We start from the raw sequence: 26,516 nt of genomic DNA on the forward strand, positions 1-26,516 counted from the left end.
TTAGTAAATGCAGGTCTTGTAGATTTGCAGCACTTCACTAGCAACATTCGGACAGCGCAAGCTTGTTTGAGGACTATGGGCTTCTGTTTTTATTAAAGGAATAGCCCCTTTTTTAATTTCTTAAACGGTATCTATGGATTTACTAAAAACGTAAGTTATGTACTAACCCATGATGAATCTCTGTTTAGATTTCCTGTAGGGATTTTAATTAATCTCTAAATAAAGAATATCTGTCTATCTAACAACAGCCTCAGACTCCAGTTCATCGTCCAGGCAATCAAGGAGCAGGTTCGGGTTCCTTGGCACCAGTTCAGCAAGCACATTGGTCTTATCAACACATTCCCATCGCAACAGAAGTCCCTTGTTCCCCTCTACCATCAGGGGTTGGATTAACACGGGACTCCGGATCCTTTCAAACATCACTCCAGATCGTTAAGAGATTAGGGTCACTAAACAGGTTACCACGGACCGCATAATTCGAAAAAAAGCCTTATAGGTCATGTGAAAAAAGTATAAAATCAATAATGCTGGGGGTTATCACTCCCTGTAAAACTTGGTTTTCGAACCGGGAAACTAGAATAAGAATCAGAAGCAAACTGTAATCAGTTAGTGGTCAATAACAAATGTAGGGCTTCACCATAAGGAGGAGCATGTTGGAAATGATCAACAGGCTCGACAATAATCTCTAAAACACCAGATGTGCTACCATTTGGAAAAATACAATGATGAATAAAAAAATTGCCCATCTAGACTACTGAGAGTGAGCCGGCAAACAAATTAGGGAGCTTCTCCAGCTCCCTCCCCCCAAGGAATTACTAATATCAATATTGTTCGAGTCAAGATTGTTGCAAAATGAATTAATAAAAATTCCTTAGATCTGCATTGAAATTGAAACAATTGAAAATGCGGTGGGGGGTGGGGAGGTTGGGGTGGGTCAGGGAGGGTGAAGCGGAGCTGGGGGTGGGAGGCCTCTATGTGGAGTAATAATACCTGTGTTCCCAAAAGATGGGTTGCTAATCATATCGTTTTCTAGTGTAGATATAGATGTAGTGGATTGAGTAAAACTTGCACAGTCTTTTTGAATACAAAGCAGAGGCCTCTTATTAGGGTGTATGCATGCATCAAAATTCAGAATACATTGGTCAATATCGCTCAAGCAACCAATAACCGATCTAAAGACTCATAATCAATCCCTCCAAACTGTTGGTTCTCATGGATAGAACCTAGAACAGGCTGTCCACCATTCACCATTCTCTCTGCGTTAGCAAATACTGCAATTCCATTCATAGTAAGTTTAGACGCAGGTATCCCCATCCCCTTTTTAACTGGTGGTAGTGAACAGGGTGAGCCAGAACTCGATTTTGCCCCAGCTACTTCAGCTAGAGCAATGGATAGTGCCTTTAAAACGGGTGGACTGGCCCTTTCCCCACTAATTGAGGGGCAGCCAGAGGCTTAAAGCAAAGTAGTAGCAGGGTTGTGATTGACGATGTTACCAGAGTCCTCAGACTCTGCTCTCTTGGTAATGCCCAGTCTTTCTTCTACAGAATCAATCTCTTGGTTAGTTGCTCTCCCATTGCAATAGTTAAGGAGCTAGCAATAGAGATAGGTAAAGGATGCTCCTTACTGGTGATGTCTGCAGATTTCTCTTCACTATTGTTCAAAGCATAGACTCAAAGCAGTGCTTCAAGTCTGGCAGCAAAACACAGAGGGGTAGCCTGGCCTCTTTTTCGGCTCTGATGGTCGCAAACAGGCCCACTCTTGGCCCTGGCATATTCTGCTGGGAATCAAGTTGTTAGAGGTGCTCAACCTTCCACTGCTACCTATCCTGCTTTGACGGACATGGCCGAAGTTCTTTAAATCACCACACTGGGCAAGAAGAGTATTTTAGCCGGAGCTCCTGAGCATTTGGCACCCGATCTGGCTACCACTTTGAGAGAACCACCTGTCTAAGCAAACAGGGCAGAACAGTGACATGCACCCGAATCTCCACAAACTACACCTCCATGTGTGGAGATTGGGCCTTGGTAATTAAATGTTTTTGACTTGCTGACCGAGTTGTTTGATACCCTCCTCACAACCAGAGGACGTTCCTCAAATTCCATCTACACTGGGAGAAATGTGTTGCCTGGTGGGGTGTCCGACACACCAACCCTCTGCAAACCACACTTTCAGATGTTTTGTTATTTGATTTTTATTACCCCAGCTAGGCTGTCAGGTGGGCACAATAAACGGTTCTTTGTAATATATTTTGCCCTTTTTTTGTTTGTCTGGCCAACTATCTCTGTTCAAATCTCTGGTTGCGATGTGTTTTATAAAAGACTTAATCAACATTTTTCCCCAAGCCATTTGCTAAGACACAATGGGATTTGAATTTACTTTTAGCATTTCTCAGGTGCACCCCCTTTTAGCCAATGGCCAGCTGCTCTTTGCGAATATTGATGCTGAAAGCTGTCGTCTTCATTGCCGTCATATCTGTAGGTCACATGAGTGAAGTTCAGGTACATTCTTTGTCACCACCCTACGTGACCTTTTTCCCAGACAAATTAGCAGAGTTGGCCTTTTTACCAAAGGTTGTGACTCCATTTCATGTTGGTCAATCAATTACTCTGCCAAAATGTTCTGCTCCAGCCCAACCCTTGAAAGAGCCTTACCCTAAAATGGTGCTGAGCTTTTATATTAACTGCATAAAGAACCATTGAGTGGATGACTATCTCTTTGTGAGCTTTTCTGGGGCAAAGATTTGAACAGTGGTGCAGAATAGGACCCTTTCAAGGTGTATAGTCATGTTAATCGAATTCTGTTATGCAGTTGCCAAGAAACAACCTAATGGAGGTATGCACCCCCATTCGGCCAGAACCAACGCCACCACGACTGCATTGGCCTGGGGGATATTGGTTTTAGACTCCTGCCTGGCTGCAGCATGGGGATCTGTGCACACATTCACAAACTACTACTGCCTTGACAGTCAGTTCTGACCAGAAGGCCATTTTGACCTCTGCACAGTTAGGCCACTCCCAAGACCCTCTACAGTTTTGGGGGGTACGTTCTGGCACATTTTTTTAAATATGAGGATTCCGTAGTTAGACGTATCTATAAAAACATGAAGGTGCTTACTTTTGGTATTGCTGTTTCTGCTGGATACCCGGTCTAATAACAGATTTCTCCATGCACTCTTTCCAGCCTTTCCGTAGAGCGGCCTCTTTAGCATCTAAAACGGCCCCAGGTAAAAGATAAGCAAACTGTCATCAATAATTTATTGACATATCTTGTGTTTGAGGGCGGGGAAGGAGAAAGAATAAAGAAGCTGATATCGGTGTACCAGGGTAGCGCTTCTATATAGCACCGCTCTGTCACTTACAGGACCGTATTGAGTCTCCATGAAGCCACACAGCGCCACCTATTCGTGCAGGGGAGCATTGCTGGAAAACTTATCTGGTTCCAGTATGGTACAGTGTGATATGTGTAAAAAAAACTTTAAGTCCTGTGTTTAGGGTAAGTACTTTTATCTTTTTTCCACCAGAAAACAAAATCAAATTTAGGATCTGTGCTTGAAATTTGGTTTTACATCCCTAATTTGCACAGCTTTCCCCTTTTGCCACAGTCGGAAGGAATGTAAACGATTTCACCGCAGAGAACAAGACTGCTTAGGGGCAGGGTCAATATGGCCGGAGTTTCCAATTTCTTAAGTAGTTTTACCAATGAAACGAATCGTTTTTGTGGTCATCGTAGGTTTTATTTTTCACTAGGGATTCCTCATGTACTTTGTGCATTTACCAAATGACAAATTACTCCAGGCACCAGTGTTGTTTAGGAATGAAAGACTTCCTGGCAGTCCTGCACAGACAAGCCTTTCAATACTTCATGGGGGCATGGGCAGTGGAATAATACTAAGTATTGTTCTTTGAAGGGTGAAGGAGGAGCAGTGTGCGGCCTAGACAACTTCTGCAGTCAAGTTTTGCTTCCAAAACTCAAACTTTCTGTGGATCGGTGAATCTCGTGCTCCTAGCAGAATGGGGAAGCTCAGGGACACTTCAGGTATCTTTACAGGTCTGTTGCTCTGTTTGTGGTAGGATGACAACTTTCTGGTCTTTGATGTGTGGTTCCCACTTTGGTTTGCAGCTGTCAAATAGCCCTGTTGAATCTCTTCCTTGTCCCTCTCGGATGTGTTAGGCAGCCTTTTCCATCAACTGGTGTGCAGTGGAGCAATGGGTTCAGCACTGAGCAGTTATCTCCTGAGAGCACAGCACTACAAGATATGTAGACACTGAGAAGGTCCCAATGCAATCCAACTGCCTAGCCTCTGTTGTCATATGAGCCAAATCTGTATCCACAGCAATTGCCCCAGCTGAGGTTTCTGCTGCTTGGGGCTCTCGCTAACATTTTTTTCATAAAGCAGAATTCAAGTATGTGGAATGAGCTCCTTTGGTGAAAAAACGGACACTTCATGAATATCAGGTTCCAGCGACGGAGAGCATCCATCTCTGAGCTCACAGTGACATTCCCCCCCCCCCCAAAAAAAATGGTGTTTGTGTTGAAGGAAGTCTAGTGCAGCATTAGTCTCACCATGTGGTAAGCTGGTGTAAATTCTTCCCTTTTTCTTTTAAAACAACCCCGCTAATGCTAGTATTGAGTAAATACTTAACCCTTTTGATCTTAAATTCATTACATGGTCCATATTTTCAAGAGGTCGAGGAAGGGAGTTACTATACGTGCTGTCTCTCGCAATGTAGATATCAGCTTGGTTTTGTTGACAGGGTATGATGTTGGAACACCGATCCATGAACAAAGTTGATTTGACAGATGCAGGCCGATATTAGGAATTATTGGGAAGACTGTAAAGATGCTATATTTTTTGATAATGGTGATATAATAATCTACATACACCCATAAATCCCACTCTGCTAAATTTATGAAATTCAGTTCCTCGTTGTAAAGTGTATGCTCTGCACAGACTTAAGGTGGTCAGAAAAAATTTCATTATGTCAAATGATTGATTGATGATGAGGTCAGGAATCCCATAATCGCCCATCACTGTACCAGCAAGCTTAATCCTTTGATAGTCATTTTTCTTACAAGGGTTACCACATGCATTGGTGGAGTTTTTCATCTATCATATTGGCATCTTAACGTAGATTATTTGCCTGTCCTGCTTGTACGGCCACAATTGTGATGTACATTAAAATAGCATCAAATAGTGAGGTGAACATTCTTATTCAGTATTTTACTGTAATAATCATGTATCGAATTTTTTGTGTGCAGATGGTACGTGACCTATGGACATGAACTGATATGGAAGAACAGAGAACCACTTGTGAAAATGTGGCATGAATGGAGGACTAAAACCCCAGGAAAATGAGACTTTTAGCGTCGTCATTGTAACTTGACACATTTTCTTATATTTTGAGGGGTTTTATCTGCTGTACAGAACGAATTGGACTTCCTGCTTTTATGTATGTGTAAATTAATTTAATAAACTCTTGGAAAACCACATTTTATTAAACTTTGAAAACGGATACAGTATTGCACGCATTTGATATCTGCAAAGTAAATAGGTAGAAGGTAAGTATTATGCAAAAGAGCTGAAAAAAATGGATTACATAATAACTTCTTCAGTTTCTGTGTACTGCTTTTCTTTTCTCCATTAAGGAAAGTCGTAGATGTAAAAAAGAAAATGTCTAAACATTATGGTGAATAGATTGAAGTGTGTGATATAATTGTATTGTCACATATTTGACACATTTCACAAACTTGGGACATAAATAACGGAGGTTTTGCAGCATGTATCCTTTTTTTCCGTTATGGTCATTGTTGACCACCATTTGGTGGTTAGCCCATCCATTGTGTGATATTGGACCGCACCCCGGAAGTTCCTGTGCATGGACGCAATCTTCAGATTCTTTTTACTGCCATTGGCTCTGCATTTAACATGGAAGAGCTCTGAAGAATTCCAGGGAATACCAGGAAAAAAAATCTGAAAAACACAGAACACCAAAAGCCATGGGAAGAATGTGCGAACAGAGAAGGGGAGCCTTCTGAACCCAGACAGTGGACCCTGCCGGTGAAACCCACATGGCCAGAGAATGAAGAGCAGAGAGTCAGCGGACGGTCATGGAAAATACCACTTTTGAATTCTGCCCCAACTGCCACCACAAGTTCTCACAGAGGGACCCACACGAGGTCTGCAGTCTGTGCCTACCAAAAAAAAACCAAGTACGAACATTGTGAAAGACGCTGAAAGAAATCTGCAGAAGGTAATGAAACTGCCAAAAGGCGTGGATGCGAAGTCCTTGGAAGCAGCCTTAGCGTCGAAACACCCGGAGACAGAAGGACATCACAAACCTAAGGAGCCGCAAGAGTCCTGACCAAAGGACTTCGTGAAGTAGTGTGGCTCACTGGTTAGAGGCGGCAGACCCGAGAGCAGAGGACGGCCCGGTATCAGGGTTCGATTCCCGGCGCGGCAGGTTTCTGGACCAGGGTCAGCGGACTCGATAATTCTCTCGCCTCGGTGCCCACTCTGATCAGCGATCACACTCTGCAACTCTGGGCATTAGCTTGCCTCATCTTCACTAACGGCCCCACCAGACCGCCGGGGATGCCTGGTCTCACCCTGGAGATACCCATTAAGGGACCATCTCTCAGGGAAGCCAGGAAGGGTTTCGCAGCGGTCAAAGCGCCTTGGGACCCTACGGGTAAGTAGTGCGCTATATAAATGCCTATACATTTACATTTACATTTACACTTCAGTGAGGGCAAATCTTCAACTAAACTCTTGACGCAAATGAGTGCTCAAGAGGGAACAAAGGAGAAATGCAAAGACACATGGCAGGGGAACCACCAATGCCAAAAAGGTAGACGCCGCCTACTCTCAACGCCAAACAAGGATCACTCAAGATAGAGTGGAAAACCAATGACTCAGTGCCGAAAATATGGACCTTCTCTGTGGTAAGAAGTTCAACAAATCCCTGAGAGAGTTTCTCATCCCAATAAGGCAATCTGGATTCACAGAGGCGGCAGATGAGCAGCCACGCATTGAGGTGCCGTCAATCTCGGAGCCACAGTGGAAGCCACACGAGGAAGAACATGAGGAATTCTACTAACTCGAGGTTGAAGAGGCAGCAACATCCGAGGAACCTAGCCAGTCCGAGGAAACATTGGCACAACTTTGACATCAAGCCAAAATACATCAATGGGAACATCCCTGCGTTTTCCATCATTGTGATGACGGCAAGGAAGAGAAACAATGCCACCACATCCATGGGGACACCACCAGAGAAGGAGAGCAAAAGACTGGACCTGGTGGTCAGAAAGATGGAGAGAGATGCCTCTACACAATGGAGGGTAGCCCAGTCCAACACGCTGCTTAACTGCTATGGGCTCCAACAGTGGCTCTAGATCGAAGGGCTGATACAACACCTTCCAGAGGAGTTCTGCAAGAGAGCCAAGGCCTCAGTCCAGGAGGGTAAAACCATTGCCAACTCTTGCCTCAAATCTGTCTGCATGTAGCAGACATGGCCACCAGACAGATGCGCACGGGCACCACAATCCGTCGGAACGCCTGGCTCAAAGTCTCAGGCTTCAACCATCAATATGCCTTTCAAAGGTGAGGCCCTGTTCGATCAAGCCATAGACGAGGTGCTACAACAAATAAGAAAATACAATGACACTGCAAAGGCCATGGGGCACTGCAGTTAAAAAGGTTTTTGAGAGAGGAGGAACAACTACCAGAAGACTGACGGGCAGGGTGGTCTTTGTAACTGACCAACAACGCCAGAAACACACCAAAGCGTCACTCATCAAGCAACATAACTGACACACAATCAGTGGCAACACCCAGCAAGCAACCGTTTCAAGGAAGGCCAAGAGGAAGAGGCCAACTTCCAAAAGGGTGTTGGAACTACAAAGAAGTGAATCATTTGCCCCACAGAGCACAAATGGGGGCAAAATAGGAGGGTCCTCCAAGAATCGATGTTAATCACATCAGACAACTGTATTTTAAACATAATTAAACATGGATACTACATAGAACACACTTAACCACTGCCACATGTAATTCAACAGTAAATACCTTAGGGGTACAGAAACTCGCACAACTGTGAAGAGAAGTCAAAGAGCTAAAAAAAAACGAGCCGAAAAGAAGGTTCTCCCAAGGGAGGGAGGCAGTAGCATCTACTCACTATATTTCCTAGTACCAAAACAAGACTGAACACTGAGGTAAGTCCAAGACCTCAAGTATCTACACAAGTTCATTCAAACTCAACCCTTCAAAATAAGAACGCTACAAGAGGTAATATCACTCCTAAGGAAAAAGGATTACATAGCATCCTTAGATCCAAAAGGACACCTACTTGCATGGACCAATAAACCAGAGACACAAGAAATATCCCATATTCTTCCTGGACAGGGTAGACTACCAATTCAGAGTGCTACCATCTGGCATAAAATCTGCACCAAGAGTATTTACAAAATATCTAACAGCAGTGACAGCGCACCTGAGAAAACATGGCATCCTTGTCTATACTTGGACAACTGGCTAGTTAAAATAAAAAAGTCGAAACAGAAATGCCGCCAACACATATCAGTAATTGCAATACTACTAAGAATCAGGTTCCCCATACCTACGAGATTTCTTCAGCACAACCGGAATAGGTGAAACGGCCCTTGTGAACCACCCTTGGTTCGGGAACTGCAGGCATACAAAGCCCCTAAGCAAGGAAGCAGTTGCAGAGCAGACTCCTCTTTAACAGAAGGGTCAGTCTCTGAAAGTGAGGACTGTCATGAAATTGATGGGCATGAAGGCACCACAGGTGAGACTGTGCATGCACCCCATACAACAATTAATCTGCAGTGGATAGTCACAAGCCACAGGGAGCTGGGAGAATCTAGTGGTTTGTCACAGCAAGGGTGCAAAAGGAGATAGTATGGTGGAACCTGACGAATGTGGCCTGGCGCTCAGACGGGGAATGGGAGGCTGGGCATGTTCCTCACCAGGCTGCGTAATGCAATCTGGTTGGAAACATGCAAAGTGTGCAGGACTGCTACTCTGGCCGACCAAGCAGTCCTGCGCTCTTTGGAGTTCAGCAACCACTCCTCCCTGATGTCACAGGAGTCCCAGCTCCGCCCAACCTGGCCACAAATGATAACAGAAATAACTTCTGTTATTAGAATTTTCTTTTCTTTTTTTTTACACTGCTCTGCAAGCAGTAGGGCAATGCTGCTCCCCCTTAGCGGAGAAACCACCACTGTGTCAACCAACTTGGATGTCAGCAAATCATCATCAGAAAAAAAGGAACATGGAAATGAGACAAGTGCTTGGATCTCATACAGAATGTCTTCTGAGACCACATAAGAGACCTTACAGTTACCAAAAATCAGTAAACGAATGGGTTCAAAGAAGAACCACAGAAAACCGATGGCGAAACTTCAACCGCCAACAGTTGTATTGAGCTTGTGTCACTCAAAAGAACATGAAAAACTAAATGATAGATCTTGAGCGTTTTAGTTATTGTAGATGTGATTTTTCATTCACCCTAATCATATGGTGCTTGGAGGGGTTGTATGTCCATATCATATAGAGAAAAATGTGATATAAATGTTATGTCCTAAATATTATTACAAAAATATTGGAGAAAATATATAGCACAATTAAACCAATGGAGCCATGAAGTTGATCTTGGGCCGCTGTCTGCCGCCATTGATGCTCTGCTCTGTTGCTGCCACTCCCACTGTGGAAGCTGCCGCTCATGGCTAGCTTGCACTGAATGAATGTATGGCAGAGACGCAACTAGAGCCAAATGTGGGGGTGCTAATAAAAATTTCGGAGGGAGCTAATGCTTCTAGCAATAGGCAGAATGAAGATGCAGGGTCTCTAAGAAGGGGTGGAAACACAACAAAGCCTCATTAACAAGTGAATGGTCGTTTAAAGACCTGTGACGTACTTTGGCGCGGCTGTAATAAGACCGACGCCAGACCAGCCAGCCCACAGCAGCTCAAAAACTGTCTGTTTGATGCTGGGGAAGCTGTCTCAGCGATTGGGGGTGGGGGAGGGAAGGGAGGTCTGAAGCCCTTTGAACCCTATGGGCGTTGCGTGGCTGATGTATGGTTACCAGGCGCGCAACACTCATTGGGCTCACCAGGCTTCAGCCCCCCCCTCCCAGCCCCCCCCCCCCCCCCCCCCGTCGCCTACTCTGCCCGGGCTAAGATGACACGCACTGAAATGATGCAAGAAGGCTGCGCATCTGATCCGAGAATGTGATTTTTATTATGCTTTGAGAGGCCCAGCAGCCCGAGCCAATACAGCCAGCCACTGAACAGTTTCAGTAAGTGAACCCCCCTGCCCCCACCTCTTGTTTTCCTTTCCAGTGTCGCCGCCGAGGTGAAATCCTTGCCTGAAGGCAGGGATTTCACCTAAGCACTTGATGGGTTGTGAACATGGGGTGTGAAGTGCACAGCAGGGATAAAGGGCTGGCCAGTTAAGGTGATGCTTTACCTTTGTAAAGGAATTTCTGCTGGCCTCATAGCCCAGGGTGTGCTGTCTGTGCACTTGTATAGATGTGTATTCCATACAAGTGCACAGACAGCAAACCCATCGGCTATGACGCCAGCAGAAATTAATTTACAAAGGAAAAGCATCACCTGCACTGGCCATCCCTTTCACCCTGCTGTCTGTGTACTTGGATGGAATTCACATCCATGGCGCTGCTCACCAGATAAATGGTGAACAGGGCCATGGATCTTTCTATTTTCGTATCCAAGGGCACCGCGAAGAAGCAGAGGCCCAGGCAAGGAGAATCCAGGAGCCATTTGACCCCCACCTATCTACTCTGAGACCTTCGAGGGGCTGGATGCCAGGACACAGTGCTGCTGATCAGCCAGACTCCACAGTATAGTATCAGAGGAGCAGGCAGCAGTTTTTTTTATGTAAGTTCCAGTAACTTTAATGCATTTTTCAGCACAGCATTACCTAGTGCCTGCATATCTAGGTTACTGTGAATGTTGTTCTTGACTTACATACATAGAAACGTCAAAGAGGACAGTCCCCTCCAAATATGCAAATGTGGTGTAAGTTTGTAGTGTTATTTTTTTTTGGGGGTGCTAGTGGGTAACTTTAGAGTTCAGGGTGGGTGTGGGTTTTAGGGTGCCAGTGAGTAATTTTATGGTTCAGGGTGGGTTACGGATTGGGGTGCCAGGGGGTAATTTTAGGGTTCTGAGCGGGTATGGGTTTTGGGGTCCCAGGGGGCAATTTTAGGGTTCAGCGTGGGTATGGGTTTTGGGGTGCCAGGGGGTCATTTTAGGGTTCAGCGTGGGTATGTGTTTTGGTGTGCCTGGGGTAAGTTTAGGGTTCAGGGCAGGTATGGGTTTTGGGATGTCAGGGAGCAATTTTAGGGTTCAGAGTGTGTATGGGTTATGGGGTGCCAGGGAGAATTTATGGTTCAGGGTGGGTGTGAGTTATGGGGTGCCTGGGGGAATTTATGGTTCGGTATGGGTTTTGGGGTGCCATGGGATTCATTTTAGGGTTCAGCGTGGGTATGCGTTTTATAGTGCCAGGGGTAATTTTAGGCTTTAGGGCAGGTGTGGGTTTTGGGATGTCCGGGAGCTATTTTAGGGTTCAGGGTGGGTATGGATTTTGGGGTGCCAGATGGGAATGTATGGTTCAGCATGGGTATGGGTTTTGGGGTGCCTGGGGTAATTTTAAGGTTCAGGGTGGGTATGGGTTTTTGAGGGCAAGGGGGGAATTTATGGTTCAGCATGGGTATGGTTTATGCGGTGCCAGGGGTAATTTAAGGTTCAGGGCGGGTATGGGTTTAGCGGCTCCAGGGGGTGATTTTAGGGTTCAGGGTGGTAATGGGTTTTGGGGTGCCAGGGGGTAATTTTAGAGTGTGGGGTGGGTATGGGTTTTGGGGTGCCAGGGGGGTATAATTTTAGGGATCAGTATGGGTTTTGGGGTGCCAGGGGTAATTTTAGGGTTCAGGGCGGGTATGGGTTTTAGGGTGTGAGGAGGTTAATTTTAGGGTTCAGCGTTGGGATGTGTTTTGGTGTGCCAGGGATAATCATAAGATTCAGGATGAGTATGGGTTTTGGAGGGCAAGGGTGTAATTTTAGGGATCACTGCGGGCATGGGTTTTGGGGTGCCAGGGGTAATTTTAGGGTTCAGGGTGGGTATGGGTTTTGGGGTGCCAGGGGTAATTTTAGGGTTCAGGGCGGGTATGGGTTTTGGGGCTCCAGGGGGGTGATTTTAGGGTTCAGGGTGGTAATGGGTTTTGGGGTGCCAGGGGGTAATTTTAGGGTGTGGGGTGGGTATGGGTTTTGGGGTGCCGGGGGGATCATTTTAGGGATCGGTATGGGTTTTGGGGTACCAGGGGTAATTTTAGGGTTCAGGGCGGGTATGGGTTTTAGGGTGTGAGAGGGTTAATTTTAGGGTTCAGCGTGGGTATGTGTTTTGGTGTGCCAGGGGTAATTTTAATATTCAGGCTGAGTATGGGTTTTGGGGGGCAAGGGTGTAATTTTAGGGATCACTGTGGGTATGGGTTTTGGGGTGCCAGGGGTAATTTTAGGGTTCAGGGTGGGTATGGGTTTTGGGGTGCCAGAGGTAATTTTAGGGTTCAGGGTAGGTATGGGCTTTGGGGTGCCAGGGGGGCAATTTTAGGGTTGGTATGAGTTGAAGGGTTGTAGGGTTTTAAGGAATTGTTGGTGGGTGTATATATATATATATATATATATATATATATATATATATATATATATACTTTACTAAAAAAAAATAAGCTATTTACAGGGATATATAAACCTATATATATTTGTAGCGTTTATACTTACCTGTAAAATAGTTAGATTTTAAAACAAAACTTTTACCACGCATATGCTTTTGTTGTAAAGGCATATGCGTGGTAAGAGTTTGCATTGTATTGGTATTGTGTTGTAACAGCCCTTGAGTTGTTGAGTTGTTACAACCGTGTTACAAAGACATGCATTGTGATGGCATGTGTTGTACTGTCATACATTTGTGCGATGCTGAAGCACTTATCCATGCATGTAGCAGGTTACACCTAGTGGGTGTGTGGTTGGAAGAGTGTTTTCTTTACTTAAGCCTCTGTGAAAAGCATCTCCATGCAGTTCATGATGAATACCAAGGTGCAGTTATTGAGCTATGGGACTCCGTGCTTAGTCGTGTGATTGATGAGGAAGTGTGCAAGATAGGAAACCATTTCTATAATATATTTTATGCTGGCAGCTCTCATTAGCTCTGCAGGTCCCTTTATTATGCTGGTGGTTTATTAGGTTTCGACCTGGCGAGGGGCAGTGCCCCTCCCAGTTTGAAAACTTTTGTCTTCAGTAGGGATGTTTGTCCCGCCTCTGTTTCCAATTGGCTAGCTCCATAAATGGAGGCTAGCCATTGGGAGACAGAGGCTGTCAATCACGCTTTCTCGGGGAAAACGCGATTCGGGGGCGTTTCTCGGGCTTTTTTTAAGCCCCGCCCCTTTGTCCCGGGCCGCGCTGTGATTGGCTGCCGGCCCGGGACACCCCCGTGACATCATTTCCCGGGCCGCGCTGTGATTGGCTGCCGGCCCGGGACACCCCCGTGACGTCAGCCAATCACAGCACGGCTTGTTCATAATTTTCAATCTGAGAAACTCTTTCCTTTTACAACTTACTTGTAATATTACACATGGTGTGATTTATACATCATTTGTGAGCCTTTAGGATCATTTTTCCACTCCACATTAGTAAATATGCAATCAGCAACATAATTTACATTGGTAACACACACCGAGATCCACCGATTTCAGGATATAAATATATCGCTACATTTAAATACCCATTTTTGTGAATCCATACATGTTTGGGTTCTCGTTTTGCTAAATTCGAACACCACAGTCTTTTGACCCAAGCATACATGTTTTCTTGTTACAAATTATTTGGTCCGTTTTTCCCGCATGAGCGGGATTCAAACCCTGTCAGCCAGCTCCTTAATCAGACCCTCCAGGATATCGCGATTTCGCGATTTGCAAAAAAATCGCGAAATTTGCATCTTTGTGCAAATCCCGCGATTTTTGGCAAACCGGCCGCGAAATCCGCCGTTTTTCGATTGGACGACAGCCAATACGTCCTCCACGTCTTCTAAATTGAATTTAGCAGCTTGTGGGACTGGCTAGCAAAGCAACAATGTAACATTTTTACCCTCGCGGCATGATTCAGGATAGATGACATCACAACAGTGAGAGCGCCATCGAGAGCGGGTGGTTGTGCCACGGAGTTTGCACTGGTAATGGCAGGCAGAGCTCAACTCAACGTGGTAAATAAAAAAAAAACGAAATGAAAATACAGATACTGGCCGGAGCAGACCGCGGACCACAGCGGCCGATGGAACCCTCATTAATAATTGCTGAAACTCGTTCATGCCCGGAGTCCGGATGATGTTTCCCACGCAGGCTGCGCCACACTCACCTTGCACAGAAAATAAAAGACCTCATGAAGTTGCCCTAAACATTACATGTGTGATCCTGAACTACACATTCCCTCCATCGTCCAACGCTATTCTCTTTTCTGCCTGGAAAAATAAGTTTGTTGAGCAGAAGGATAGATGTGATGGTTAAGTGGTTAAGTGGTACGAAGCCGTCTGGTCTCCATTCCATCCTACATTTCATAATGTAAAGGTGATTTTCCTTTAAGCAGGGATTTTGTCGAGAGCCTTTCCGTGAAAGTCTGGTCTGCTTAGTCACCATCATTTGTTGATTTGGTATGCACTCCTCCAAAATGATGTGCATTGCTGCCTTCTAGCTTTCTCCGATTTGCACAATAGAACCACCACTGCAACGCATATGTGTTTTAACCAATTTCATAGCAAACAGGGGATTTCTTTTCTGCAAGGCAATTGGGCAAATAACGTGCAAAATGGGTGCAAACCGCCAATAGCACATAGAAAAATGCTGCCCATTGTGGGAGCCAACCTGCTACATGGCTAAACCATGTAGGGGAGAAAAACAGCAACATGACTCAAAGGTGTGGCGTGTGATCTGGAATAACATGGAAGCAAGCAGGATCATGTATTGCTGGGAAACAGACGGTGGTGTGCTACCTCCCTGGGGTTCTTCGGAATATTAGGACAGTAACTGGGTCCTGGGATCTCTGACAACATAACATTGTACTAGTCCTGGTGAGATTGTACTGCCAGACCCACCCTGAAATGGTGATTCAGGGTAGTTCTGGCACAGTAGCAGCTGGGGTGGCACAACTGAAAATTCAACCCTTGTTGACACAGACCTGGCATGTTATTATCGAACTAAACACTAGTAACACAATAGAGAAGTTTAATTGTCTTGATATCTGAATGAAACAAAAAGGTGATCACATTTTGTACGTTTGTAAAGATGGCAGCAGGTTTGCACACATGTTCACGTTGCTGCATTTGATTTGACCTGAGTTTTGACCGACGCCTTGCAGACTCATCCCCGCAGGTCACCAGGGTCTTCTTGCGGATCGGTGGTATTGTACCCACATCCTTTTGCACATTTGCAGGCCTTGGTGAGGGGCACAGACCTCATGTCAGCCAATATCCCAGCTCACCGATATATCTGCCACATTCCAATGGCACCAGTCAGGTTCCTTGCCCCAGGCAACTTTAAGCAACAATAAAAATGCCAAGAAAACAGCAACTCTGGTGATTAATGGACCGCCTGGGTATCGTCAGAGTTTTGTCTAGTGGAAATTTTACACAGAGTAAAGGTTAATATGCTTGCTGCAAAGCACGAGCACCGTGCAGATCACAGAAATGCATATCATTTAAATAGTTCAGTGCCCTACTGCTTTTGTTGGAGAGATCCTTTTAATAGTTGAAATGCATAAATTAAAATCCTAATGTAGCACAGTGAGCTATAAACTGTTATCAAACATCTGCATGCAAACTGCAAGGTATAGGTTTAAGAGTTGATTTCTCCCCAGACTTTCATTATCATAATGTTGCAAAATGGTAATTTGGGTAGAAATCAATTCTTATTAGTAAAGAGAACCCCCAACCATAGTGGCATATTTTAAATTCTGCTTCTTCAGATCAAGCACTCTTATACTATGCCTAATATAAATGACAAATGACCTATGACTCCTTTCCTACACCTCTTATGTGACATTTCCTATAGACTGCTTTACACACATATAACTCATTGTCACTGTGTGATGTAAAGTGCTCTGACACCCTACACTGGCATGAGTAGCTCTAAAAAACAAAACAAAAGCTTGTGAGAGAGAATGGTTATGGAGACTTGTGGGTCACTGTTAAAGGGTGGTATATTGCAACCGTCTACATTGCTTGATTTTTGATCGGAGAGAAAGTGTCACTCATAGTTGTTGAAATGTCACTCATAATTACACAAAAAATTTTGAAAATGTCACACATAGCAATCTGAAACCTTGGCAGCTATGATTAGAGCGCTGGAGCTGCGGTCGTAGAAGTTGTGGTGGCAGCCGAGTAGGATTCGACATTGGCTATTTTGACGGTGCTTGTTCTGTTTGCCGTCCCCCCCCTACTTTCCCCCTCGCCTCCTGTGGGTAAAGGACTGTGCTGTGCACGTAGTTCTTCTCTAATAATGCCACCACAGTGTAACACATTTTGAAAAGTGAGCCAGGAAAAATATGTCGGAGCTGAAAGTTGGGGAAGGTAGTTGCAAAGTAAGATGCACTTCGGAACCAAAAAGAAATTAGTATGGTTAGTGTTTTAGACAAGACTCTGCTTCCGTAGAGCCGCAGACATGTTAAACATGCCAGTTTCACAGTGGAATACCCTGCTGAATCAGTTTACATTGATTTAAGGCTGAAAAGGAATGATTACGAATAAAATACAGTGCCGCAATAATGCCGCTAAATTTCCACTTTTGTGCCGCTAAATTTCCATTTTTGTGCCGCTAAATTTGACAATCTATGCCGCTATATCCTGGGGGGTCTGCTTAATTCAGGCACTATGCCTTTAAATCGGCAAAGCACACTGGGATAGCATCTCTAACGCGGAAGCAAGGGAGAGAAACGCGAGCACAGAATCTACCCACGAAGGTACATAGAGTCATTCATAGATGTTATGGAAACATCGGAGCGTTTTCTTCCGTTGTATTCCTAACACAAGTCTTTCACCTGATTTGCACGCAGGTTGCAGCCAAAAAGAAATGCGGTTTTTGATGTTGTTGGGCGAACCCATATTCTAAAAACACATGGAAACTGAGATTCCATTCAAAGGCTAGCGGTAAGCGATTCATGATGTTCAAATAATACATAACTCAAGTGTTTTTTTCGAGTAGATAGATATATGATCACTTTTTTTGGCATTCAGATATTATTTCCAGTGACGCAGTTCACATCATTTGGATTTCTAGTGCTTGAATCTGGGCAGAATAACTTTTCTTCCCCATTGGCAAGGAAATGGGTAAGATACAAGCCTTTTCAACTAGAGGGGGTTAAGGCAGGTTGTCAACATTTTCACAGCATACAGCCACGAGCACGTAGACATAGTTATAAACATTCTGCACCGGCAATTATAAGTACTTTGCACAGAGCACAAATAAGTCTTCACCCTTAGGGCGTTTCTACGCATCTTCGATGTTTTCTTTCTCCTTTTTTTTCTAATCTTTTTTCTAATTTTCCAATTTTCATGCATGTTTTCTCTCAAAATTCTCATGAGTGCAAATTCTATTTCCTTCCCCTTAGTCAAAGACGCTCTCGTGGCGGTCTGTGAGTGCCCTGTGCTCGGGAGGTCTGTGGATGTGTGGTTACTAGTGAGTCGGGTAAAACAACAACCAGCGCTCTCTCAAGTGGAACAATTCTCAGAGATGAAAAACAAATGCTTTGAAAACACAAGATTCATTCTGATTAAATACGTTTATTTTAAAGCCGACAGTGATATTTAGAAATATTTCGGTACATTTCTCAATTTTGGTTCTTTTGGTAAAGCATCTAGAAAGCACCGCAGTGTGCGCAATGCACCTCTGAGAACGAAGCTATGTACAATGGAAACGTGGGCACACAGGTTCTAGTCCGTCGTCTGAACACTGGATGTTTCCTGTGCTCTTCGGGCGGGCACGCCCCACCCCCTCAAGACTGGGAAGTTTGTGTGGTCTCTGTTTCCGACCGGACAGTTTGCAAGCTCTTGGTAACTGCCCACAAAACAAATATCTAGGTGTGCAGTTGCGTGTGGCGTCCGCATCCGGACAGTGTTTCTGCCCTCTGTGTATAGCATTCTGACTCAGTACCAGGACAGTTTATGTGCCATACACTTGCTTGTGGCCACGGCACGCCAAAACTCGTGTGCACTTTCAGTGTGGCCTCTGTACACGGACAGTTTGTGCACACACTGTCCATGTACGGTGTGTGTCTTTCGAACCAGTGACACTGCGTGTCTCCTGTGGGTGATTTCCTACCCTGGCCAATTTGTGTGATCTGCAAGAACGATAGCGGGAACCCTGTGTGTGTGACATCCGAAACAGAGCGGTTTGTGTGTTTGCCAACCGAACTAGACTCTGTGTGCTGCAGCACAATCAACGCTGTCTGTGTGTACTCCGTATGTGACATTCAAACTCAAAGCAATTCCTGCACTCTCTGTATATGGCATCTGAACTTAGATAATGTGCGTGCCCTCTGTGTGTGGCATCCCAGCTTCAGGAAGTTTGCGCGCGCTGTGTGTGGCCACTGTATTCTGTGGTGCAGCATCACATTGGTAGATCGCCCCTGGATTATGCACGGACTCCTGTTGATCCGGGGGCAGGTTGTAGTTTTTCCCAGGACTAGTACAGATTTGGTAACGCCTGAACGCCTCTCAATGCTTATTTTTTAGGGGCAGTTTTGTATAGTGTTCCCTCACCTCCACCCCCCCCCCGTTTTTGCTTTAATATACAGTCACCCTTCTTCCCTCATCGTCGTACCCCTCCCCCAGCTGCATGCTTCCAGGACAAGAAACGCAGTAGATCTTGGATTTTGGCAGCACATTAATCATGTGCATCAGATGATGGCTTAGCGCGATAAGCTGAAAAACAGGTACGTGTGTGCTTGTGCAGGGTCTGGACATTGTTGATATTTCATTTCCACTAGGGGAAGGTTGTTGACAAAGTTATTGGAATTGGAAATTGTTACTAGCCACATTATAAGTTTTCCTCAGCATCTGTCATCTAGAAATTGTTATTTCAAATGTGACGTAATCCAGCACTGCTTTTCAAGTGCTAGTGCTGTCCCGTTTAAAGCACAATAACTGTGCTAAAAAGTGCCAGGCGTTACATTAACGGACTTGTGCCATGGAAGTATAGCGAGCGAGCTTCTAACTGCTGCATTGCCAAGTTAAAAGTACAGGGCTGGCTTTAGGGGTGTGCCTACACTGATTTTGATGTTGGCGCTGTCTTTAAGCATTTGCAATGCAATAGCTCTTGCATTTACGCAAGTTTAAGCTATTGGAATTGTAAATAACAATGTATTTTATTTATGTTTTTAAAACGGAAACAAAAATAAAAGGCATTGTCATTTGCAATGTCAGTAGCTCAAACTCACGTAAATGCGAGACGAGTTAGAGTGCAGTTTGGGACTAGTGTAGATCTTCTGAAGTCTGTAAAGGATGGTGAAGGTGACTTCATATTTGCTGATGTTATGCCTGTTTCAGTGTGAGCACTTGTAGAAGCTTTACAACCCCATCTTGCTGCACTTCACATGATGCTGCCCTGTTACCTCCGAGGAAGACCTGCCCTCTTGAAAAGAGAATTCACCATGTGGAAAGGGGACGTGGCCTTAGACATGCAGGGCTTTATGCAGATAAACTGCCCGAGGCCCTCCTTCAGTTTTCAGACCCACCCCATCGGTTTGCAAATCGAATGTACATATAAAAATTATTTGGACACATCATTAAAATGTTTAACTTTTCTACAAGAAATATTGTATATGTACTTTTTTATGCAAAGAAAATTTAAATACTGCATAAATGACTTTTCTACAACACATATTTTATATGTACCTTTTTATGCAAAGAAAATTAAAATAGCGCATAAATAAAAACATTGCCATTTACAGTACTAATAGCTCAAACTTAAATAATGCGAGACCTATTGCATTGCAAATGCTTGTTAGGTCGAGCATTCGAGACCTCTTGCATATACTTTAGTGAATACTTATATGTGTATGTACTTTGTGGGCTCTGGAGATCAGCCGTAGGACTTGTGTGCTTCCGCTTAGGGACTTTTTTTTTCCTGTTCAACTGCCTCTATTTAACTGTCTTGATAGAAAATGACCAGCCGAGGTCAGTAAAATACCAAAATTGTTTTAGCATTCTCTAGATTCCAGTCCATAGAAATTGTCTTCCACGAGCACCGGTAGACGATAATATTTTTTTCAAATCTTCTATTTTCAGTGATATGACCAACAAAGGCCCTGATTTTATATTAAGTAAGAGCTTTGGACTATACCATTCCCGTCTGAAAGGCAATATTTCTCTTCATGTGCTCCTATACCCGGGTGTCACACAGTTTGGTGCTTACTTTCCCTCCATGTTAAAGAACAGTAGATGTTTCAGCACCCAGACTAATGTGCTGCATAGCTAAATACATATAAGGTCCCAAAGGCGAAACCGATTGCATTGCAAATGCTTGTTTCTTGTGTTCTGGATCCTGGCTCCTGCCTATGATGGTTCAATCTGATCTTATGGATTCGCAAGAGTTAGCAGAACTAATACATGTCATAGTCTGGTAACTTCTTATCTAGTACTACAGACCTGCACATTACGTAATAATCTAAAATTAAATTTAGTTCCGGAATACCTTTCTAAAAATAATAGTTGCACGATTATAGACTCAAATTGCTTGCCCAGTTTGTGATGAATTTTTCAGCCCTTAATAGATGCAGACACCGCTCAGTAACTTTAATTTCGGGTGTCAAGAAGTTTCCGCTAGCAGGTGCTCTTCTGTTTCAATAAGGTTCAGATTATTTATGAGGCCCAATACACACACTTTTTTTTTAAGCACGTCCAAAGTATGTTGATTGGCTCTTCGAATGTGAGATTTTCCTGCAGGTAATGCAGTGTATCAAAAATGCATGTCAAGCAGGCGGGGTATTTGAAAACACCATCTTGGTTACTCAAACGTTACTAGGGCTGGACTTTTACATGAGAGCGCAGAGCTCAGGCAATTAAGGGCTCCATGTGTGATCCTCTATCCTGACTTGATACATGCAATCATATTGTGGTATTGAGCTATTTAGAGGGTATTTACGTTGCTTGCTGATGTGCACCACTCCCTAATATCGCAATTATGAGGGCATAATATCCACATTTGGTAAACACACTTTTCAATTAACTCTGTCCCCTGCTGGTACATCGGGTAGGTGTGTGTTATCCTATCTGCTATCCTTTCATCCATCAATCTAACCATCCATCCTTTCTGATTTCAATTTACTCTGCCAACCTTACACCGATCCTTTTAGCCATCATCTCAGATATCTATTTACTCTACCATCCCTTCACCAACGCATCCATCCTCTCACATTTAGATTTACTAAACTTTCACCCTTGTATCCATCCATTCTGATTTCCTTTTACCCTGTGTAGGAAGGGGGAGGCTCTAGTTGGCGCAGTGAAACACTAGCGACAAGCAGGGACTCTCTCTTCCTCGTCAGGGCTGAGGGTTACCTTCCAGACAACCTCTGCTTACCCTCTAGGTAGTGTGGCTTAAGCAGTCGTAGGCTAATCTTTGGGGCACATAGGGTTAAACACTTGCAATATTACACCATCACAACCAACCCACCACACAATGAGACCAAACTGTATTCTTTAAAAATATATATCTTTATATAAGTTTCAAGCAGGCTTATGAATACAGTTATCAGACTTTCAAATAGCGGTTCCAAGTTACTTAGTTCAAGTTGCCACAGTTCTTTCTAGCAATAAGAGTTCTTTAAGGCCTTCCGGCCAGTTCACCAAAGTTCTTGTGGAGCGGGCGGCTTCCAGGGGAGCTGTCCCACGTCGCGTTGCCTTCCCGGGGTCGCTGTTCGTTGCGGCTCTCAGCCGAGCAGGTCACGGGTCATCCGGGGCAGCGGTGCTCTGTGGCGGCAGGGTCCTTTCCTCGTCGTCCGCTCCGACCCTGGAGGCGGTGGCTGTTGTGGTGGCGGCCAGTGGCAGTACGGTCCCCAAGTGCAGGACGTACCCAGCCAAGGGCCGGTTGCAGCTGTGCGCTCACAGCTGAGCTGTCGGGCAGGATACCGACCAGAGGGGGGTTCTCACAGGGCGACTGTCCGTCTTTGCAGGTGGGCTGACGGCTCGAAGCAGTCAGCTCGGGAGCTTGGACCGGACGGGTCCTCCTTTGCTTTGCTCTCGGTTCCCGGTGCAGGTGCGGCCACAGTGCTCAGGCCAGCGGCGGCTGGACCTCACTTTGCTCTCGCTGTTGCCTTGGGTCCCGGTCACGGTGTTCGGGAGGATGTCGATACCTTAGATTACGGGGAGCGTGGCAGGATTGCCCGGCGCTCCCAGACCCCTCTGTCAGTACTGCAGCGATAAGCAGCATACACAGTCGCTTCCTTCAGGGTGTAGCGCCCACTGGTCCTGGGGCGCTGGTCAGGGGGCAAGTTCAGCAGCAAGCCCTTGGAGATCGTTTCAACAGAGTTTGGCACAAAGTCTTGTCAAGTAAAAGTCTTCTCGCAGTCTTTCCTTTTTCCTCTCCTTCGGCAGCAAGGCACCAGACACAGGCAAGAGACAGCACTCTTCCTTGTCCTTCACGGTCCTTCTCGTCGGGCAGAGTTCCTTCTGTAGCCCAAACCGGATCTAATTTTCAAGGAGCAGGGCTCCTTCTTTTATACGGTATTTCTTTTGTTCTCCCAGGCCAGGGGGGCCTTTGCATAGCCACTTTCAGTCCTTGAGTACCCTGGTGGGTGTACTCCGGCTTCTGCTTTCGGTGTGAGGGGCAGGCGCATCAGACGCCCCACAGGAGGTGGAGCCAGCATTGTGCGGACAGGGGCCGCCAGAGTACCTTGTTGATGGGGCTTCGCCCTTCCTGGGCCAGGTGTCGGCTGACTCATCAGTCGCTCCCCAGGAGGGTGGAGCCAGCATTGTGGTGGCAGAGCACAGCAAGATCCAGAGTCAAGAGCCACTCCTACCTCCCACTAAGGTGTAATCTGCGCATTCACCACCTGTCATCCCCCAGCCCTGTCACTCACACATCCCAGACAGTCAGATACACATACCAGCAGAGGCGGGCTGAAATGGTTAGGCAAGCAAACGCTAACTTTCTAAAAGAAGCGTTTGCAAACCCAGGATACTAAAATAAACTTGACTACAAGAAATATTTTATCATCCTGAGTTCAGGCATACTAAACACGACGCGCTACCATGCTCCTTGAGCCTGCTGGGATTATAGGGTGTAATAATTCCAGCAGCTCAGTCTGGCCTAATGGAAGCAGGTAGCCTTCAATAGTGAGATACGATTTTGGTTGTAAGTCACTACTAGGACATGCCACACACATCAGGGCCTGTCCTACCTTACACCTACAACGCACCCTGCCCGCAGGCCTACCATAGGGGTGACTAATATGTAGTCAAGGGAAGGTTCAGGGGCTGGCAAGTGGGTGCACTTGCCCAGCTAGCGTGACAGTACGAGACCGCACGCGGGTTCTGCGGTCGCAGTCCCCAGACACATCTTTACGGCTGCTTCGGTGGGTGGCGCAACCAGCGCTGCAGGCCCACCAGCAGTATTGGCATCTACAAGCCCCGGCACTCCTAGTGCACTTTACTAGGGACTGACAGTAAATCCAATGAACCAATCATGGATACCAATCGCATGTACAATTTACAGTAGGGAGCACTTGCACTGCGGCACGGGTCAGCCGTGGCGCAGTGCCCTGAGTATCGGAAAACCAGCAAAACATCGGAGGCACATCAGCAAAAAGTGGAAGGGAAACTCACGCCAAGGTGCCAGGTCTAACACCCTGCCATAATTTTACCCATTTAATTGGGATTTACTTAACTTGCACTAAGGCCACTTTTTGTGGTTTTGCGTGGTTTAGTAACTCCAGAGTAATGAGAGGCAGAGCATTGAGCTGCCTTGAGTTACCTTGCGTTGGGAAGTTGTTCCATGGGTGGAGCTAGGGCATTCCCACACATTTTTCTATGGATTTTGACACAATCCCACAGTTACTTCGGCCAGTACACCTGGGAAGGATGTACCATGTTACAACGCATACTATTACAACTACCTACCGTTACAACGCGACCATTACAACGCATACCATTACAACGCATAGCGCTTTGAGGTGCTGGATAGTGGTAAGTATAATTTACTATTCTAACTCCAGTCCCCGTGGACCCTAGGGAAGGTGTTGGATAGTAAATTATACTTATTCCCTATCCTAGAGCGCCCCCCAGCGCAATGCGTTGTAATGGTATGCGTTGTAAAAGTTGCGTTGTAATGGTAGTGCGGAGTAAAAGATGCGTTGTAACGGGTGTATACCCCTGGGAATGCTTCCAAATGGTGCGCCTCCCAGGCCCAGGCGTTACGAGGAGAATTATCTTTATTTATCCTTGTTGCTTCCTTTTTCCATGTGAGCTGCATTCAGGTATCCCTTCCTTCCCTGAAAGATTTTTGCTCATAACCCAGGCACGGTTGCACCATGATGTCTGCATTGGCACTATGCAGCACCAGTTGAGGGAGACAGCAGAAATGTGTCATATTTTTGTAAATATGGCACATTTCTGCTCACTGCCTTTGATGCAATACAGCACAACGTGTTCCCTTGCCAAGTTCTGGTGCATGAAAGCTTAGTAAATCTGGGCCTAAATATTTGTGAGGCCTGTTCTTTCTGTAGGTAAGCGTACATTGAAAGCATAGAGGGCAGAAGTCTTTGCGTCAAACATTAGAAACTGTAATCTTATAATTATATACCCAGATGGTTTTGCATAATTGTTTGGGGGTGATTTGCATTGGACATTTTCAGATTATAAGAAATTCCAGCCATTTCATTGAAGTTTTAGACATGTGGTAAGTGTGTGGTATCATAATTGTACAGAAAATCAGGCTACTTCTAGCTTGCATCTTTAAAGAGTTTTAGGATAATTTAGAGAGGTACTAGGTGTTTAACTTGTATTTCTTGGCTTTTTAATGTTGGTTTATTGTACAAACTTACAGTATTCTTTCCCCCCGTAGTTTTGTAATAATTAAGTAAGTGACCTGAGGGCCTTTTTTATATTTCACTAGAGATCGCTATCCGCATACAGCAGGATGCCGAACACCAGAGGCTTTGGACCACAAAATGTTAAGCGGCGAAAGATAGAGGATTTTTTCACTCGTCGGCCAGCCACTCAAGACCCTTTGACAGCATGTTCTGATTCAGGTGAAGAACCTTCCCTGCCAGCTTCCGGCTACACTCCAGAAGAACATTAAGCATTTCTTCATTCTGAGTCTCCTGCATACACAACCACTGGTATGCCAGCGACTAGTAGTCCATGTTTGGAAAAGTCAAAGAGTTCATCAATCTTAGATATAGGAGTATATATAGATGTCTCAAGACTCAGCACAGTTTCATCATCAATCCCAGATGATTTACGCTACCAACTTTTGCACTCCACTTCGCTTTCAACATGAATGGTTGAAAACCTATCGCCCATGGCTTGCCTACAGTGCTAAACTTGAAGGGGCCTTATGCAAGATGTGTATACTCTTTGCCCGTAAAGAAGTTGGAAGAGGTTCTCATCAAGCTGTGGGGAAATTAGTGCTTCGGCCCATAACAAAATGGAAACATGCTCAAAGTGATTTTCGTTTCCATGCTTCTTCCTTGTATCACAAAGAGAGTATGACAGCGGCAGTTAACTTCTCATCTGTTTTTGAAGGAAAGTCTGTTGCTGTTACAACTATGATCGAGAGCAACTGGAAGAAAACTATTTTGGAAAACAGAAAACGACTTGTGCCAATAGTGGAATCAGTACTCCATTGTGCAAAACAAGGTATAGCTCTTCGAGGACACAGACAGTGGACAACCTATTACTTCAAAGGAACCCGAAGAGAATGATGGCATTTTCCGTGCTGCTCTGCGCCTACGACTTCAAGCTGGTGATGAAGTTCTGGCATGGCATCTGGCAACGTGTCCCTCTAATGCAACTTATACAAGTTGGAAGATTCAGAATGATATCATCTCTGCTTGCAACATTCTAATGAGAAATAGAGTGGTGGAGCGCGCAAACAATGCAAACTTTTTTGCCATTTTAGCAGATGGAACAACTGACAGTGCCACTATCGAGCAACTTGTTCTAGTAATTAGTTTTATAGAAGGTACATCGGTGTATGAAGAATTCCTTGGCTTCGAAGAGCTTCAGGATGGAACAGGGGTTGAAATTGGAAAGAACATTTTCACTTCCTTAGAAACATATGGCCTGAATGTAGATCGTGTACGTGGGCAAACATACGATGGTTGTGCTGCAATGAAAAGTTCTGTTAAAGGTGCACAGGGGCTAGTTTTAGAGCGTGTGCCAAAGGCATTTTATGTACATTGTGGAAGTCATTCACTGAATCTTGTGATTGGACATTCAT

General features: G+C 45.1%; 1 protein-coding gene across 2 annotated transcripts in view; it reads left to right on the top strand.

Moving 5' to 3' along the window:
* Positions 1 to 5,513, top strand: part of PARL (presenilin associated rhomboid like) — an 88,147-nt gene extending 82,634 nt beyond the window's left edge. For both annotated transcript variants that reach the window (XM_086951688.1, XM_086951689.1), the window contains exon 10: positions 5,260 to 5,513. In XM_086951688.1, coding sequence (XP_086807814.1) covers positions 5,260 to 5,356 — 97 coding nt within the window. In that variant the 3' untranslated portion in view covers positions 5,357 to 5,513. The remainder of the gene's footprint in view (positions 1 to 5,259) is intronic.
* The last annotated feature ends 21,003 nt before the right edge of the window (positions 5,514 to 26,516 follow it).

The sequence above is a fragment of the Lissotriton vulgaris genome, unplaced genomic scaffold (assembly GCF_964263255.1).
Source record: "Lissotriton vulgaris unplaced genomic scaffold, aLisVul1.2 SCAFFOLD_4901, whole genome shotgun sequence".
Classification (NCBI taxonomy): domain Eukaryota; kingdom Metazoa; phylum Chordata; class Amphibia; order Caudata; family Salamandridae; genus Lissotriton; species Lissotriton vulgaris.